Below are 19,518 nucleotides of genomic sequence, written 5' to 3'. Positions count from 1 at the left end.
TAAGATGCAAAGTAGCACCATCAGTATCACATATTAGTACACAGGAAATATTATCGCTTACAGTTCTTTATGTTTTGACTAAATGAATGAACCAAAGGTTTAATTAAGGGACAGGTAAAACAAGGAAAAAAATTGAAAATTTATCTCAAACTAATTATAAGTATAATATTAAATCTTGTCAATATGATAAATCTTATACAAGCATCATACTAGTAGTTTCGTAAGACAATACCACAGCATTAATTTAACTGAAAGGGTTTTCTCCTATAAATTATAATACTAAATAAGACCTTGGTATTACCGGTACTTTGTATTACTGTTTATAGCTCTTTGTATTTGACTGAATGAAAAAGTTTAATTAAAGGAAAGGTAAAACATAACTTGTTTTTGCACTCACCGCCGTCGTACATGACTGTAACAGTCCCGTGAACTCGGCGGAAGAATTGAATTTCTCTCCTTTTTTATCAATCTCGTTCAGAAGCATCGTTTTTCCCTTCTCCAACCACTCTTCTAGTTTTGCCTGAGATCTACATCAATAGATGCAAGAAATTAGCAAAATATACAAGACTCGAGTTTTAAATCCTGTGTATTGTTTGTTAGAAAAGAAAATGTAAAAGTTTACACAAACAGCTCTTTAAGCAGAACAAAAACCTTGTACAAAGAAAGGGAGAACAAAGTATTCCATTTTGTACTCATAACTAACACTAAGAGAATGAGGTAAAAATGAGATGGTAGCATGACCCATAGTATTGAGTAATGCAGTGCTCTCGAGGGCAAATGGAAGACCGGTGAAAAGTAAAAAATCCACCATAAACTCCAAAAAAAATCCAGCCGCTATTCAAAACCACAGCGCAGTGGTGTTTGGTGTGGCAATTACAACTAGGGGCTGCTGCGTTAACTCATCCTTATGAGACTAGCTTAACTTATCCCTATGAAACTGACATATAAAGTGATGGATGTCACTCTTTATACACTCTAATCAAGTGAAAGCATATTTATCAACAACACCTTTTCCCTTTTCATACTTTTCATTATAACAACTTGTCAAATTTATCTAAATTTCTCGGTCAATGGTGTCAATGAGGGCCTGTTACAAATGGTCAATAGCACCGTGAGTAAATCTTTGTACAACCAAAGTTCAAAACCAAAAAAGTGAAAAATAAAGAGGTTGTTTAGAGTTGTTTAGTAGAGTTAGTAATAATAACCTTCAAAAGAATACCCACTGGAAGCATGTATTCTCTTCCTTGTATCCTGCAAAATGATGTTATGATGAAATGTCTGCTTAAACCTAAAACCATATCCACTTTTTATGAGGTAAGAATGGGGGCATAGAAGATTATTTGTGTTAGGGTCTTTTACAAAAACTATACTTACTAGAAACCAAGCCTTGCACTCCCATTATGAAGGTAATATAATTGAACTGTTAACGAGGTTTGATCAGCTCTTACACACCTGAAAAATTGAAATACAAAATCTTTAGAAAATAAAAACATGAAGTATTCAAAATTGAGGAATGAAACATCATAATAATCAATATGCATAACATGTTGGACACGACATAAACTAATTGCTATAGGACATGATAAACAAAACAGTTAAGTTTCCATGCATATATAAAATTTAAATCTGAATAGAATATCTGACTGGACAACCATTCTTCATCAAGTACAAGTACAACTATTTCTTATAAGTGGAAAGAAATATCTTGCTAAGCACTCTTTTGTTAATGGTACAACGGGTTTAAAGTTATAATTACCATATTCTTATAAATGGAAAGTAAGCAAGAGGGGAACATTGTAGGGGGAAAAGACAACCAAATAAAATGAAATTAACCATTGGCAATCATATAAGTTTTACAAATGAAGAAAATCTAACTTTTGGCTCACGAGCTGTATGTGCGGTTAAGTTCTTCCAGCTATAACATCAATACTTAATGAGTTCAAATAAAATTCCGAAGAAGTAAACGGCGAGGTGGCGTGACCGAGGCGAGAAGTATGGATCTAATAATGTTCAAATAAAATAAATTGTGATTACAACCCAAAGTTTGTAGCTTATATGTTTTACATCCACGAATTGAGTCCAAAAAATTGGTTTGCCTCTAATAATGTTGTAACAGATTATGAACTAGATTGGTTAATTTTCTCCAGCACTTGAAAAAAAATCAAAAGAATCTTGTAATAAGTAATAAACATGAGGTTTCTGCATAGCTTTTAATATAGATTGAAATGTCTTCTGCATTTCCATTTATTTCAAAACTAACATCATTTACTTCTCCATAAACATCTATAAGCACACAAGAACTATTTCAGTAGTACAGAACCATACAATTAATATAATTGAGATTCTCCCTTAAGGCTTAAACTAGAAGCTAATCCAAACAGGGCATATATCTCTCTTTTTCTTTGTACTTTTGATACGTACTTGTGCTTAATTAACGTAAGTGTAGTAAAAAAAAGGAATATCGTGTACTAAGACTTAATTCTCTCAATCACTGCCAAGTTTTTTTGAAGAAACTGTGACAAACAGAATCTGAGATTTCAGAGAAAACAATATGGCCTTCCTACAATGAAAGCACAATAGTATAAAATATAGATATAATTTGAGAATTCATAAGAGTACATGTCGAGCTTCAAGGTTTGAAATAGCCATCGCAACAACATATGGGAGACTCTCAATTACAGCATATGTCAAGTCTAAAATGAAAGTGGGTTCACATCCGAGAGCAGGAACACGACTCCATTTTTCTATCCAGATTCTAGTGCCAGTTCTTTGTACTCAACATCAATTTCTTCTAGTGTTTCAATATGTTCACTGTCATACCCTAATTTTTGACCCCCCTGAGATGACATATCTTCAGGATTTTTCATCAGGATAAGACAAGTACCCAGAGCAGTCATTTCTCCATCTGATACCTAATCGAGGATGCACAAAGACAAGAAAGCTCAGGCAAAGGATCAATCAATACAAGGATTAGTCCCTAATACAATCATGAGGCTCAAAGACTTCATTTTTCTCATCTATGATTGATTAGACATCCAGTCATCTGAGTACAGGCTTACTCAGGTCACCAGACTAGGGTTTTGAGCCTATCAAGGACTAAAATCAGGGATCACATTTGGGAAATCCTAAAAAGCCCCAGAGGGTCATTCAAAGACATCAATCTTCTTCAAATAACTCATATTACAAGATCTACTGGACATCACACTTCAATTCCAAGTCTACAGTCATTATTTTCACATGGTCGACAAATTAGGGTTTTGACCTAATTCACCAAGAGGGTTGACTTTTGATCAGGGAATGAATCCAAAACTCAAGACATGATTCAAGGATCTCTACTACCTCAATATAATCCATTTACATCATTCATTTGAGGAAAAGATCTTGTTTCTACACAAAAACCCAAAAATTCACTTTGTCAGGAAAAAGTCAACTGTGAAGGATCATCATTGACTTTTAAGGTTTTTGGTCAAAAAATGACTTTCAAAGATCAATATCATCAATATATGGATGTCAAAGTCATTTGGCCAAAGAAACTCAAAGAAATTCATCAAGGAGCGAAAAGTCGGGAATTAGGGTTTTTGAAGGCATGGTGAGAACTCAAAATTTCACCTACACAACTCAAAAAACTTCCAACATGAAAGTTGTAGATCTTGCAAAATAAAACAACATCTTACAAAGGAACTTTTTTCAAAAGATCAACCATTTATGAAGTTTTGGAAATTTTGAAGTTTAGGTCATAAACACTTAGAAATTTTTCTAAGTGTTTTAACCTAGTTTTCTTCCAACTTTGGCCTCATTTTTCACAAATTTCCCAAAGGATTCTGAAGAAGACATAAACTAATGATTTAAAGTAGATGTTTAGGGCTTTCCAAATTGTGTTCAACCTTCTCCAAATTCAATTTGAGCTAAGAGTTATGCTTGTCCAAAGTTGGCCTCATAAACTAAAATTATAGGTCATGTACAATTTGGAACTTTGCAATTTTGTGCATCTTGCTTCACTAAGTGGTGCTACACGACCTCTAATGCATCTGAAAACATACCATGCATCAATTTCCATCATTGCATAAAGATTGAAGAGAATATTCCAAAACCAAGCCATGTGATTAAGTAATGATTACATTCTTGAATTTATGGCAAATGATGAATCATCAAGGAATCTTCTCACTAGCCAATTGGAACCCTCCTCTGAATCAGAAATGTCCCCCAAGATCCTGCAAGATCAATGGTTGGGGAAGCTAGCCCGAAAATGCATCATTACACTTGGATATTTTCCAAACTTTCTTCATGGCTAAGGAAGCAAATCAACTTCACTAAGGAAGCTCACTCCTCTACTTCAGTACTGAACCATTTGCCTATAAATATAGAGGCATTCCTCATTCAAAAACACACCAAAGCAACCATAATACTTGCTTTCTCATTCTCTCCTTTTGCTTATTGTTTTTCAAAGTTCTTTGGCAAGAAGAATCGATTTCTTCAAACCAAGGCTCATCTTTGAAAAGTAAGCCTTCTATCATCCTCAGGGGGTTCATTTGAGGTGATCCAAGCACCTGGATCACTTCTGTAAGTAGAGGAACACCATTATCGAGTTCATTTTGGAGCACTTGCAGTTGGAGGACCATCGAGCAATTCAAAGAGTTTCCAACAAAGCCAAGCATCCAGGCACGTTCCTCTGGTCATAGTGAAGCTAACCAGATGGCTGCAGCTCATCTGTAACTCCAAATTCAACAACCTCCATGTCCACTTGAAGCTGAAATCGAGGGAGGTCCATAGAGCAATTCAGAAGGATTCAGGCTATAATAAACATCCAGTTAGCATCATTGAGTCTCAGGGAAGCTATTAAGATCATTCATTCAAGCCCAGGTGCTCTCAATCATCCTCACGACCTTCAGTTTCAGAGGTAAGTTTCTGAACCTCACCTCTTTAATTCAAGCACTCTTTATGAAATAGCTCGATTCTATCTTGTTCAGCATCATCAGAGGACTAAAAACCCTCTATCATCATTCATTTATTCATCTTGTGCATCATTTAATTTTAAAATTAGGGTTTATATGTTCTTCGTGTTCATGCTAAAATTAGTTAGTTACACTTAAGATAAATAAATTCTGAATCCATGGCCATGTTCCTCGTCCAAAATCAAGCAAAATTGATGTTTACATCACACCATTTGGTTGAGAAACAAGGGAGTTAGAAATTCAAAATTTCTGAGCTCAAGGTTGAAGACGAAGATGGTGGCGCGCGAAATTTGAATCTCATGGGTCTTTTTAAAATATAAACAATTCGTTGCATCTGAATAACAAGCTGCGCGCGCAGCTCAGTTGGTTATTGTTTTGTGGTGTGACCAAAGGGGCGTGGGTTCGAACCATACTAGGGCCAAACCAATTTTTTACCTCTTATTTTCTTTCTTTTTTTTATACAAACTTCACTTAATTATTTAATCTATCAAATTAAGTCATTTTTACTTCATTTTTCACACACATGTCACTTAATACATATATTTTGTGTTTAATCAAAAAAATCATAAAAATATTATTTATTTCCTATATTTTAATTAGGTTTAAAATCATATGTTTTAAGTTATTTTCTTAAATACTTAATATACATTTTCACTTTGTTTTAATCTAATTAATTGTGTGAGTAATCATATGATAAAAACCCTAATCATTTAGGTCTTAATTAGGTATAGATTTTGTCTGTACTTCAATTAAGTTGACTTTTGTCAAAATTCAAATTATGTTCAAACTTCAAAGTAAACAGACAATCGAGGTTTTCAAACAACAAAACCTTGTATCATTCAAAATCATTTTCAAATTGCTCTCATAACCAGTACTGTAAAGTACTGGGCCTCTAATAGAGTGTAAGTCCCAAACACCTTCTCTTCTTAGCTTGTTTTCAAAACTGTATTTTCAAAATCTTCTTTCTGTTTTTCAAAACATTCTTCTGGTATTTGAAGGGCATTATTCCCGGTGAAACTCTTCAGATACCTATGTGACCTTTGTCCATCTTCACTTCTTCTGTTTTCAAAAATCATTAACTGTTTATCATATATATTCAACTGTTATCAACAAAACAACAAAAATACTGTTGAGGCTTTGTACATACTTCTTCAATGGCCTCCACTCCATCCAGGTTAGGCTTTACAAGCTTTCAATTTACAGTCTTTATTTAAATTACTGTCAAATATAAACTGTGCATATATTAGTTTAGAACTGCGTTTGAGTATAAACCTTAGGACAGTTAAGCTATATATATATTATAGGAATATGACCTAGGATTGAGAATGTCTTCCCGGTGAAGGCTCTTTCCTAATTAGAGATCTGTAGTTCAAACCCCCAAGATGAATTATTCCCGGTGAAACATCTTGGCAAAAACCTTAGAATCCAAATAATAGGACACATCCACCCAAAGAGGAATTATTCCCGGTGAAACCTCTTACCCATTTGCTTAGAGCCAAAATAAGTTCAAAACCACATAAGCTTTCTCTTGTGCTATAACAAGGACCCTCGATTAGCCTCCTCTTGGGCTTTGTACAAGGACCCACAGGCTTCTTAAAAGCATTTCCAGCTTCCTCTTGAGCTTGTATACAAGGACCCATCAGGTTTCTTATAAACATAGGAACAGGTCTTTAGTCACCTTTTAGCCTACCCTGGTGAGTTTCTTCCAATTTAAACCAGACTTTAAACAAGCTAAGTTTGTCTCAATTTCACATTGAGTACATTTTTGGAATGAGAGACATGGACAGTCTCTGTCACCCTTATCTTCATCAATCCTCCTTAGTAGAGTCTAGGATCTATGTTTTGGTCATCCTCAGCATTGAGTCAGCCTTCATCTTGGGCTTTAAACAAAGAGTCTCCACTAGATAATCTTTCTGCCATCCATTTTTCAATCTCAAAATCCCTGGAAAGGGTTAGCCTCCAAAGTCATTTAAAATCAATCCATTCCTTCATTTCAATAAAAACCCCTGGAAAGGGTTAGCCTCCAACATCTGTTTAAAATGTCAAAACAATAATTTCATTCTCTTAGGAGATAATTTCCCCAAAAAAAGTCAAAATCCCTGGAAAGGGTCAGCCTCCAAAAAAACATGATAAAAGTCAGTCTTTTAACAGACAAATTCACTAGCTGAGTCAAAATCCCTGGAAAGGGTTAGCTTCCAAAGAAAAACAGTCTTTTTAATCTCCAGTATAGTTAAAACCAACAAAAAAACAGTTAGCCTCAACCTTGGGCTTCATACAAGGCACCCAAACAATAAAACTCCCCTGTCAAGAGTCTCCCCAGTGAGTTCTTCATCACTCAGTAGCCACAACCTTGGGCTTTGTACAAGGCAGATAAACCATACTTTCATGTGTCAAAGATTCCTAACACTTAGGATCTTTTCCCCATATAGTCATCCATACTTAATTCATTTAAAAGTCCGCCACAACCTTGGGCTTTGTACAAGGCAGAAAATAATGTTTTCCCTAGCTAGAGTCAGCCACAACCTTGGGCTTCGTACAAGGCACATAAAATAAAGTCATTCATTCAATTATCCTCAACAGTCAGCCACAACCTTGGGCTTTGTACAAGGCACACAAATAGAGTCTCCCTAAACAGAGTCAGCCTCAATTCTGGGCTTTGTACAGAACACAAAAATACCCTGTAATTAACCCCCAATGGAGCCATCTCCCAGAGTCAATAACATTAATAAATCAATCAAAAAGCCTCAAGCTTGGGCCTCATACAAGCCAGCTAAAGTCAAATCTTTCATACAGTAGATAGACATAGCTTATCTCTATAGAGAGATATTTTTACTACTCTACCACATTCAAACAAACAAACATTTCAATTTCAATTTCAATCAAAGTCTCCCATTTAGGACTCTGAAAGACATGCTCTGGCACATCCCCAGACTTGTACACTTTCCCTAATTTGGACGAGCATTTTTCTTTCATTTAAGAGGCATCTGACTGGCATACTTGTACACCCAAGTAAGGTCCCCCTTTTGAATGAAATGAATCCAGTTATTCTGTCACTCTTTCAAAATGTTTGTGGTAGAATAGTACAAATACCTCTTTGTAGAGATGATTTCATGTCTCTTTACTGTAAACAAAGATTTAATTCCAAGCTTCAACCTTGAGCTTCAAGCAAGGCACCAAAAACAATTAATTTCCCTAGTTAGTTCCCCGAACTACATTAAGCTCTGACTTCCACTAGGGATATGTAGGCATGAGGTTCACAAGGAATCTCAGCGAGCTAATAAAATACCAAAAATAGTCAGTCTGTCTATCTGTCTGTCTTTCTTCAAATCAATTCAATTCCTTCTCCTAACACAAAGGAGAAACTTTCCCAATCATTAGCAATAAACACAAACACAATGACACAGAGAAGGTTCCTGTAGAGTACTACAGATATGTAGGGTGTTTAAACACTTCCCTATGTATAACCGACCTCCCGGACTCCAGAATTTCTAGTCTAGGTGTAAATCCCCACACTTAGCAAACTCCTAGGGTTTAGTTGAGATCTTTTTTCCCCTTTCCTACTCGTAGGACAAATAAGAAAGTTCGTGTGATATCGTAGGAAGAACTGAAATAAAATTCATCCCACCACGGGCGCATTCTCCTTCCAAATTTCGCGTGAAGGGTCTAGCGTGCCGTCCTCCCAAGTGAAACGGGGAGGTAAAAAAAAACGACACCACATTCACTGACAAAGCTGTGAATAAAGAAGTTAAACCGAGTACGAGCGTGAAGTGTCACTTACTCTAGAGCAGGTCAGAGAGAGAGAGTTCAACAACTCTACATTAGTAAAAGGGAATGGAGGTTCATGTTACCTAATTGGTACAGCCAGCAAACTTTTTACTCCTTTTTTCACAAACAGCTTTCGCAGAAGCACATTGTCACATATCTGAGCTGGACTTGCTTCCAGTTCCACAGACTCATGATTCTCTGAAGTTTTAATTATCTTTTCCACCTCTTGATCTGCAACTATAGTAACCTACAAAAAAAAAGCATAAAAAAATCCAAAGTTTCTCACCCAAATCAGTAAGAAAATTCAATTCGATATAAAATCAATAAAAACATAAGGAAAAAACATTTTTTTTAAAAAAATTAGAAGAAGCCAAACACAGAATAAGACGTACACTTGAATCCCCATAGTCCATCATCAACATCATCAACTTCGTCGATTTCTTCTCTTCCATCACTTCCCAAGCAGCTATATCCAAAACGCCGTCGCTTTGCATCACCATGAATTCAGATTGGTGCGATGGCGAAACCAGAGAATAATCGATACCGTTCAAAATGACGTCGTTAGGTGCAAGCTTTGCCTCTCAGTTTCGTAGGTCCTTTTCCACGATTCTGAGACTCAGATCTTGATTGGCTTCTTCATCGTCATCATAGCTGCTGAACATGGTTTTCGTTTCAAAGGAAGATTTGGGATTTCGATTAAGGGAATATTTGGGAAGACTTCGTTTCAGAGAAGGTTAGGGTTTCAGTGTTTGAGAAGGAGAATGGAAGATTTGAGAAGAATAAACCTGATGAAATATAAAATTTATGTTTTCATCGGTGAAATTTGATGAAAACTGGGTTTAGAAAGTTTTGTTGAAAATCGGGTTTAGAAGAGCTTCATTGCATTTCACTGCTATGAAATTAGATTAAACATTCAGTTTCCCGGGAGTTTTGTTCAATCCTATAAGATTAGATTATTTTATTCAGTCTAATATGTTAATATTTATGTTAATAATGTTTAAATTATTTTATTCACTTAAGAAATTTAGACTCATTATTTTGTTAATAATATTTAAATTCTTTGTTAATATATCATATAGATTGAGTAATAAAATTAAACAAATTTTTTAGTTTATATAAATTTACACCCGTTTTTTAGTTTAAAGGATGTAATTGAGATTTGATTATAGTAATATTTTTAATTTAAACCCATTTTTAAAAAATAGGGTGTATATTGTCACCTGATAATGCTTAAAATGACAATTTATTTACAAAATTACCACTATGTTACTCTTTTACACCCATTTTTAGTATATTGGGTGTAAATTTTAAAATTATATTAATCTTTTTGTACTAGTGATACTAAATAAGCAAAGCAGCTTCAAAACCTTTGCATATTACTTGAGGAGCCGCAAAGGACGCTACTTTCTTTATAAATCTCTATATACTTTTTCAAACAATATGGACAAGTGACGACATAGAGAGGGACCAATGAAAAGGTTTGTTTATAAATTATAATACATAAATGTCTCAGTGTAACTAAAGTAACATAATATAATTGATATGCCATATAGGCTCACTCCTTTTTCTTAAGAGAATCAGTTTAAGAAATTAATTGTTAAATGTATTTTGATTCTCATCCCCGAAAGTTAATTAATGACATGAAAGTCTGAAAACCACCCTGGCTCACCCTACCTCAAAGATCTCATAGTTGTGTTAACGATCATATTGGGAAAGTTTGTTGACTATTGATCCATATGAAAAACTTTCTTAGAATATTTTATTGCCTATAGGTGTAATCATTTTCTTTTCTCTAGTTTGTAATATTATACTATACCAACATGAATCTCTATCTAAAGTATATGACCTATGATTTTGACTATGCATATTGCATACTAAAAGTGAGCTAGAAACCGAAAGCCTACTCGCGTATTTGGTTGCCTCCTCATACATATTTGGTTGTAAGAGGATATATGCTCAATTTCTTTTGAGAATTAGTAAATGAATCTCCAAAATCTTATGGCAAAAGTGTATATATATATATATATATATATATATATATATATATATATATATATATATATATATATATATATATATATATATATATATATGAGACTTTTTGGGCCGAATAATGGGGAAAAACGATTTTTTTTTCTTCATAATTTTCCTATGAATTCGTGGGAGTGGAGAAAGACGGAATCTTTCTCAACTATATTGGGAACCGTTTCCTCCTTTTATGTTGTTTTCTAGTTAACTTTATTGTGATTATCATATATGTCACATGTATGAAGAAATGGTTCGGGCAGTGAATGAGGGTTTGGGTCGGGCGACCAAGGTCGCACTCAGGAGACTCAAGGTTGTAGTTGGGAGACCCAGGGTGACATTCACTCAATTTTTTCTTGGCCATTTAGGTTGTTTCTACCCTATACTTTTGAAGTCCTTCTTTATAGGCATAATAAAGTTATCCAAGTCCACAATCGCTCAAGCACGAAACTTGGGAAGGATGAAGTAATTAACTTAAACGAGCAAGATCTTTGTGAAGTCTATGGTGATGAAAAACCTCGCTTGTGGTAAGTCCCTCAAGCATTCCTTAGGCAAGTCCACCAAGCTATGGTTACAGACGAGTTCCTCAAGCGTTGCTTGTGAACGAGTCCCTCAAGTGTTGCTTGGGGAGGCACGTGTAACATTTAATGCTTATGAATGCTGACTTTTCTAGGGAAGACACAACTATTTCGGGGCGTTGATTTTGTTGGGACAAGTTTGGTTCTGCCATTAATCCTTGGGTTTTGACTATAACAAAACATACAATGTATGGAGAACAATTTTGTACTCTAATAGTTTGTTAAATGCACAAATTATGATAAGCAGACTTTGGACTTTAGACTCTATACTAACAAGTTTTGCATTCTGGACCAGTGAAGTTTTAGACTCTAAACAAGCAAACTCTGAATTAAAGATGCACTTTGTATCAAGAAATAACAAAAGGCATTCTTTTAATGAAAGTCAAGCATCCGGGTTGTCAAGTCAAAATTGCTCAAGAATCTATTCAAAGGGTTTCTGAGATAAACTATGTTACTTCAAGACTCTAACATTTCAAGATTTTGAGGTATGCCCAAGATAGAAACATAAGTCTTGGACTCTGAACTTTTAGACTATGAAGTCTCATTTTCACCAAGATCTGAAGACAAGCTCTGATCTCTACTTAAGCTTCATCCACTTATACTCGAAGGCTTTGACTAGAAGATAATGTCAATAAGAAAAATATGTGGCAAGTGTACAACCAGTACAATATCATATGTTACTTCCACTACTCTGATAAAATCTAAAAAGGACAGTATTATCAAAGATTACATTTTTTATGGATATTCCAACTTTACCATCCAACGGATCTATTTGTTATTGCCTATATAAAGAGGACTTGGAAGTTAGGAAAGATGGATGAATAAAATATCAGAAAGACTTATGATAAAAGGTTGAAAAAGCAAGCTAAGACTTTGTAAATACATAGCAAAAAGAATATCACAACAAGAAGAAAAGAGCAAAGTATGAGAGAACTTCAAAGACAACAATAACAAAGAGAGCGAGAGAGAGAGAGAGAGAGAGAGAGAGAGAGAGAGAGAGAAACACTTAGAGATTTATATTTCAAATCATTTAAGTTTAATCTTTTGATCTTCATTTTTTCTGTAATCTACTTATTGTAGAAGCATTTTTGTAAATGCAAATCCTGTATTTTTAACCTTGTGGTTAACTTCCTTGAGTGACTAAGAGATAGCCAGATTACTCGAGAAGTCATTAACATATTTTCTTTGAGTTTTATTTCCTTGAGGCACTATGGTATAATCAGAATCCTTGAGAAGACATTGGTTGCGGTCTTTGTGGTTGTAATCAAAGTTATTTATTATTGGATTAAGTCCCTGTTGAGAAGGCAAAATCACCTTGACGGGTGGACTGAACTAACATTGTTAAAGGGGAACCAGGATAAAAATAATTATGTTCTTTTATCATTGTTGTTTTTGCATTGTTTGTGCTTGGGTGTTCGAAAAAAGTTTTATTAAAGAAACCCAATTCAAACTCCCTTTCTTGTGTTTCATTGAACCTTCAATTAAATGCATGTATGAATATTGAGTCGTTGATGTCTCCATTATCCAATCGTTGATGCGTACCTATGTCGAGGCAATGATAGCCTACAAGCCCTAATAAGAGTGTGAGTCTTAACCCTTTCACACACATGCCTCCTACCATTTATTCATATTTAAGTGCAAGTTTCTTCTCAAGATTTTTCAAGTTTGTCTCTGCCTTCCATCCTTCATCTTCTTAAGCACCTTTATTAAGTTCTTCCCATTGTACTTTTATTTTCAGGAAATGGAGATTATTATGGATTTAGATGAGAGGAGTAATATAGTCAACCCTTCATTACTTGGGAGCATATAGAGATGTGGGAAAATTGTATGATAAATTCTACGTGGCCTGAAGAGACAACCAACTACATTCATTTTGAAATAGGGATGTTTGACAATTATGATAGTGATTCCAATTTCATAGTGTCATACCCCAAAATTTGCCCATCCTATTTCGCTTAATCAAACTCATATCAAAGTTCAAGACTCAAAGACACCCCTCCTAAACAATGGTTCAAAGAATTAGGGTTTTGATTTCTCTGAAGAAAATGAATGAATCAAAGGCTCTAATGCATTTCATATGGCTTATGATGTTTAAAACTATCTCCATGACAAAATTCAGGTTCTAATTCAAAGGATTGACCACTCAATTGTTAAGAAAGTCAACAGTCGACTATTTTGACCTAAAAGTCAACTGTGGTCAAAGTACAGTCAAAATTCCTGATTTTTTGTAAACAACCTTATTTTGAAGTATCATTCACCATTTGATCAAGTATTGATCATGGTTCATCAAGAAAAGATCAGAAATCAACAAATTCAAAAGTTTCTAAATTAGGGTTTTCATAGGAGAAAGTCAATTGAACTTTGACCAGCCATAACTCCTACATGGAACATCAGAAATTTCCCATCTAAAGCTCATTTTGAATGAAATTGAATTCCCTACAACCCTGTCTCTCACAAGCCAAGGCCAGAAATGCACCATTTGGGAGATATGAGCCAAAACGTTACAGGTCATTCTAAAGGATCGCAAAAAGTCATTCTTTCTCAAAGCTCATAACTTGAACATGGTAAACTCAATTGAGATGAAACCAAAAGGAGGTTGTATAGGACATCTTGGGCTTTCCAAAAAGTCCCAGATCATCTCCATATGATAAAAATTGAAGAAGTTATAGCTGCACAAGTTGGTCGATTTTGAGAAAATGCACTCAATACAAAATGAAGAAGTTTTGTGTTTTGAACTATTGGGCCTAAAATATGGTTTCCAAACGTGTCCATGGGCTTTATGGGTGTTCCTAAACTAATTATTTTATTTTTATAGTATTTATTTTATTTATTTGAATTTTAAATTCATTTTAATATTAGTAAATCACATAAAGATGAAATAATTAGTTTTAAATCAAAGATTTGATTTTATAATCAAATCCAATCATCCAAGTACTCCATAATAAGTGCAAATTTCGTGGCAAAGGGAATTGGCAAGAGATTGATACAAAAATAGCAATTTTCCAATCTATTTTCAATCAAATTTCTCACCATCAAAATTCAAAAGACTTGATTTTTATTTGATTCCTTCAACATATATTAACCCTAATCCTTCCTCTATATAAGCCTAACATTATCAGCCACAAGGGGACGAAAAAACTAGAGCAAGGGCTAGGGTTTCAAGATACAAAATATTAAAGAAAGTTGGAATTTTGGTGCTCTTGATTCAAACACTTTCAGGGCCAAATAATTGTCTCAAATTGCTCCCAAGGTAGAAGAAGGTAAGGTTGCATTACTCTTAAGCTCTCATAACGCCCATAATATTCATGTTGATTTCTTGATATTCATATCTCTCTTGAATTTCCATATATCACGTTATAGTTAGCTTCGATGTAAACTAACCACTTGTTTAAGTTCCTGACGTCATATAAGGAAGGTTTGGATCATTGGTGATGAGCTTTGAGGCCTGCAACTCGTGAAGCCATGGTTAGGGCAAAGGAAAGCTTCGGCTTCGTTTTCTTGATTCCGTGCATTTTTAAGCCAAACTAACCACATCATTGAATTCCCAGCCATTGATTTAGGGGATCTAGGCACTCACTTAGTACGGCTAACGTTGTTTCTTTGAGTTTTGAGTTCTTGCAGATTCGAAGCTTTTTCCGCAGGTAAATCCGTAACAGATTCCATAAGCAAATCCGCAGGTGATGTAGAAAAAGAAGATGAATAGTGGCCATGACTCCTTGATTGCGCGTGATTGGCCGGTCAAATAATTCAGACCCTCTCTCTCCTCTCAATTGGACGCTACGCATGCACAGTGGGCCCAGGTTGACTAGTTCTTTGATTTTCCCAATTATTATTTGCTTTCATATATTAATGTTATTGTTCACTCTAATGTCAACAAAACCAAATAACACGCATGGCAAAGGAAGAATAAGTGCAACCAAAGGGTCCTGGGTTTGAGCCCCAGGTGCATCCATTTAATTTTTATGAGGACTTCCCACAAAATCAAATACAGCGCCCATCTGCAAGACAACGATGCACCTGCAATCCTCACCATCAGATCTTCATCAAGCTTAAATCCAAGCGCCCAGAAATGAGACGACCACACAGAATCCAGAGCTAAGTTTTTCAATTTATTTATTTATTTTTAATTACATAAACCCTTTCTTATTTTTTTTATCTTAATATTTTTATTTAAATTACTTAAACCATCTTTTATTTTGTAAATAATATTTTCATGACTCTTTAATTTATTTAATCGAACTTTCGATTTTCTTAATTCTCAAATATATTGAATTATTCACTTTTTATATTTAAACCAGTTGCTTTAAAATCTGATTTTATTTCATCATGATCAGTAATCACTGTTACTGGTAGGTGTTGTCCATTAATCCTAGTCTAGGTTTTTTACCTGTTTCTTCTATTAACTATAATTAACTTTTGGCCCGTTCAGGGTTTGCCTTTTGCCTGTTTATTTGTTTGCCTAAATTATTACAAATTTTAAATTTTTGATATGTTACATTATAACTGTTGAGATCTTTAATGCACTAACATTTTCTTCTTCGTGGCTAATTTTCCGGAGTAACCAAAATCCTTCAGCCACACGCCATCAGATCAAAAAGCTAAGTTCTAACTCTTTTTTTGTTTAAATATCATTTTAATTCTTATTTTTCCTTTTGCCCAAAATAGGGTTTGCTTCAAATAGTCAATGAATATCTCCTACACTCACCCCTTATTTGTTTGCCTTTTAATTTTCAGAATTGATCAAGGGTTCGAGGAAGATCAAGACATTCAAGATTTTGATTAATTATTGCTCCTTCTTATTCTTTGCATTTATTTCCCCTTCCCCGCAGGTGTTTATTGTAATAGCGTAGGAATATTAAACTGTTTTACTTTTCTGCTGTGGTTAGTAATCCTAGGGAGTGCAACCTTGAATCTAATTAGGATAACTAATTACAAGATAAATAATTGAATTGAATCACGTGATTGTTGCACCCACACACCTTTAGGGTAATCCCTCTCGTTGCCTTATTTATTTGTTGCTTGTTGCCTCTAATTATACTAAATAATAGTCAAGTCCCTCGATTCCGAGGATACCTAAAGCAAGGTTGCCTAAAGAGATTGAAAATCATCTAGTCCCTCAAAGTTGCATCGGTAAAAGATGATTGTCCCAATTGCTAAGGTATCCTCGAATGATGCCTTAAATGACTATTATATCCTTCCCTTAGACTACCTTCCCTCTTTATGGCAAGGGACAATCTTGTGGCGAACGATATTACTTCGATGACCCTTAAACATCCAATGAAAGGACTCCCTACCCTCTTTATGGTATGGATATCCCTTTCAAACTAAAAAGCTGAAAGAACAAAATCTTAAAATTAGGGTAGTTGCTACTAATTGCTTGCTCTGATTTAAATTCAAAATTACTTTTCACACCCTTTTTCAAATCAATTCAAAAAGACTACGCTTATTTACAAGCTAAAGTTCTTCTTCGAAATCTTTTTCTTATTCACACATGACACTTCAAACATTTCAAACAATTCAAAAGTGAGCTAAGCAATTAAGAGCCCATGGATAACCATGGATACAAAGGGTGCTTTAAACCTTCCCTTAGTATAACCTCCCCCCCGAACTCAAAATCTTTTTAAAAGGTATTTTCCTGTTCTTTTAGCCTTTCTATATATTGGATAAAATAAAAGTCGGTGGCGACTCTTGCTTACCGCGACATTTTCTTTAAAGTCAGTTCACCGTATTACACATAGTTATAGTGTTCCCTTTTTCCCGTATGCTTCCTAGAAAATTCTAGATCACTAATTGCATCTAGCTCTTCAAAATGCCTTGGATTTGAAGATCAAATACTACCTTCACCTTTTAGGAAAAAGTGGGCTTCTATCACAAGGGCATAAACTTTCTAGGAACAGGAGATGAGACACATGTAATTCTGGAGCCTAGTTGTGAAAACAAACATGCTAACGTGGTTACCCCTTTTAGCACTTTAGAAGAGTTTTCCTACGTGCATCTCCCTATTATTCATAAGTTATGGGTGTTAATTCATTTCACTCTCTTTGAGTTTGAAGTCCTTGCGATCATGAACGTTGCCCCTTCCTAGATATCGTCCAACATATAGGGTTTCATCTAGGCGTTTGAAACTATATGTGGCAGTCTAGAGGTTGTGCCTACCATAAGCGTCTTCTTCTTTTATAGTACTAAGCCGACATCTAGAGGAGACTGGTGACCTTAGGCACCTTGTAGTGGAGGGCCTTCGTCACCCCTCCTCCATATGACTTAAAAAACTAGAACGATCAGTTTATAAGGGTGATGGTGTAACACCCCAATTTAGGATTATGTTGTTTATAATATTTATTTATTAATATAATAATTATTTGTGACTATTGTGTTTATTAGACTTTTGGTGGGAGGGGTAAGACCTTAAAATATGACATATATTATATGGATTATATAATAGTTTATGTTAATAATAATTAATAAATAAGAAAATAATATGAATTAGATGTGTAGAGAAAATAAGGACAAGGTGGTCATTTGAAGAGTATGTGAGAGCATATGAGAAAAAGCCTAATTGAAATTATCTTATTAATGAAAAGGAAATTAGGGAAAATAGACATCATTCTGTTTTGTACGTGAAATTGAGAAGAGGAGAAAAGTGTTAGGGTAAGAGAGGCTTAAGCATAATAATCCATCCATAGAAGCTTGGGAAGAAAAATTGCTAAGAATAACAAGGTAAGGGTGGATAATGGTTCTCAATTATGATTGATATGAGGGAAGGATAAATATAGGGTTTTAATTCTATTGATTGATAGTGATTGTTATGAATATTGATGCATATGTTGTGTTGTGAAATCTTCAATGATGTCACTGCTGTAAATTGAATTGTTGATTTGTGTGATTCATGAACCATGATTGAATTTGACATGAATGGGTGAATTGGTGATTGATGATGATGCATTTGGTGTTATAGTTATGATGTGTTGTTAATCCATAATTCCATGACATGATAGAAGGAATTAGGATGTTAGAACAGTAGAAAAATGAATTATTGTGATATAAATTTGTGGGATAAGTTGGTGGTATTTAAATTGGTGTTTAAATGATTAAAAATTGAGTTTTCATGCTAAAACATTATTATGTGTCAACCTAAACGAGCTATGTGTCGACATGTACCCTGTAGAAAAGTGATTTTTGTAAAATTTTAACGCATGTGTTGACACATAGAGGTTGTATGTGTCGACATATACAAAAAAGAGCTACAGACTTTAAAACGAGAGTATATCTGTCGACCTGTAACATGTATGTGTCGACTCATGCACCCATAATTTGCCTAGAAACGCTAGTTTTCCAACATAGTTTTGATCATAACTTTTTAATCGCATATCCAAATGACGACCCGTTTGAAGCGTTAGAAAGCTAATACACATAGCTATAACATGATATAAATATGTGAATTTTTTAAGTATTATTTCTATGTTTGATATGTTTGTGAAGTTGATAGTATGTATGTTCTATTAATAAGTTATTGCACTGTTGTGATAATATTGTTTTATGATGACTTGTTATGATGATGAAGCTTGATGTTGTTGTGTTATTGCATAGATACTTCAGACCATCGAAGCTATAGGACTAGAACTTAAATTCTATTGACCATTGGTTTTTTGGGTGCCTTCTGGTTCTTGCATCAAAGTAGTAACTTCCAAATCGGTCTGACACACTGGACCACTCATCAATGTTTTTGTCTTCTTAGGAGAGCTCGGTTTTGAGCCTCTAGAAGGTGGGATGAAGGGTCTTTGGAGCTCGGGGGTGACTGGGGCTGCTTTCCCAGTATCTAGTTTTCTTTTCTCGAGGGTCGGGTTTGAATGTCGGACAAGTCAGTCTTAGTGGCAGAATCTTCCCCTCGTCTCGCCTTTGCTTCAACCATTAGTTTCTTTCCTCCTTCAGTTTGAGACTCTTCGTCTTGTCTAAAAAGGGAACACGAAAAGGATTTAATAGGTCAATAAAAATAAATAAATAAAAGGTGGTAAACACGTGTAAGTATTACCCAGAAAGTTAGAGATTTGGTCTAGATCTTCAGCCATAATCATTAAATCTTGGACCTTTATCATCTGAAAGGTGTCTAAAATGGAAAATCTCATATCTCCAGAGCATCTAATTTATCATATTTGAACCCGGACACAGGTAGTAGGCTATTGGTTCAATAAATAGGGAAG

The 19,518-nt window shown here is 34.7% G+C and overlaps 1 protein-coding gene across 2 annotated transcripts; it reads right to left on the bottom strand.

Annotated features, from left to right (window-relative positions):
- Positions 1-401: 401 nt before the first annotated feature.
- On the bottom strand, positions 402-9,644 carry LOC131653787 (uncharacterized). Of its 2 annotated transcripts, none has more exons than XM_058924072.1 (5): positions 9,110-9,644; positions 8,801-8,964; positions 1,375-1,452; positions 1,206-1,251; positions 402-527 (listed from the first exon to the last, which is right to left on the bottom strand). In XM_058924072.1, coding segments are annotated over exons 1-4 (351 nt in total). In that variant the 5' UTR covers positions 9,218-9,644; the 3' UTR covers positions 402-527; positions 1,206-1,250. The 2 variants fall into 2 exon arrangements, with proteins under 2 accessions (XP_058780055.1, XP_058780056.1); XM_058924073.1 differs by lacking the exon at positions 402-527 and adding an exon at positions 534-1,087.
- Between the last annotated feature and the right edge of the window lie 9,874 nt (positions 9,645-19,518).

The sequence above is a fragment of the Vicia villosa genome, linkage group LG2, assembly GCF_029867415.1.
Source record: "Vicia villosa cultivar HV-30 ecotype Madison, WI linkage group LG2, Vvil1.0, whole genome shotgun sequence".
Classification (NCBI taxonomy): Eukaryota; Viridiplantae; Streptophyta; class Magnoliopsida; order Fabales; family Fabaceae; genus Vicia; species Vicia villosa.
Note: the sequence above shows the minus strand (reverse complement) of the source record. Positions and strands in the feature narration are given on the sequence as shown.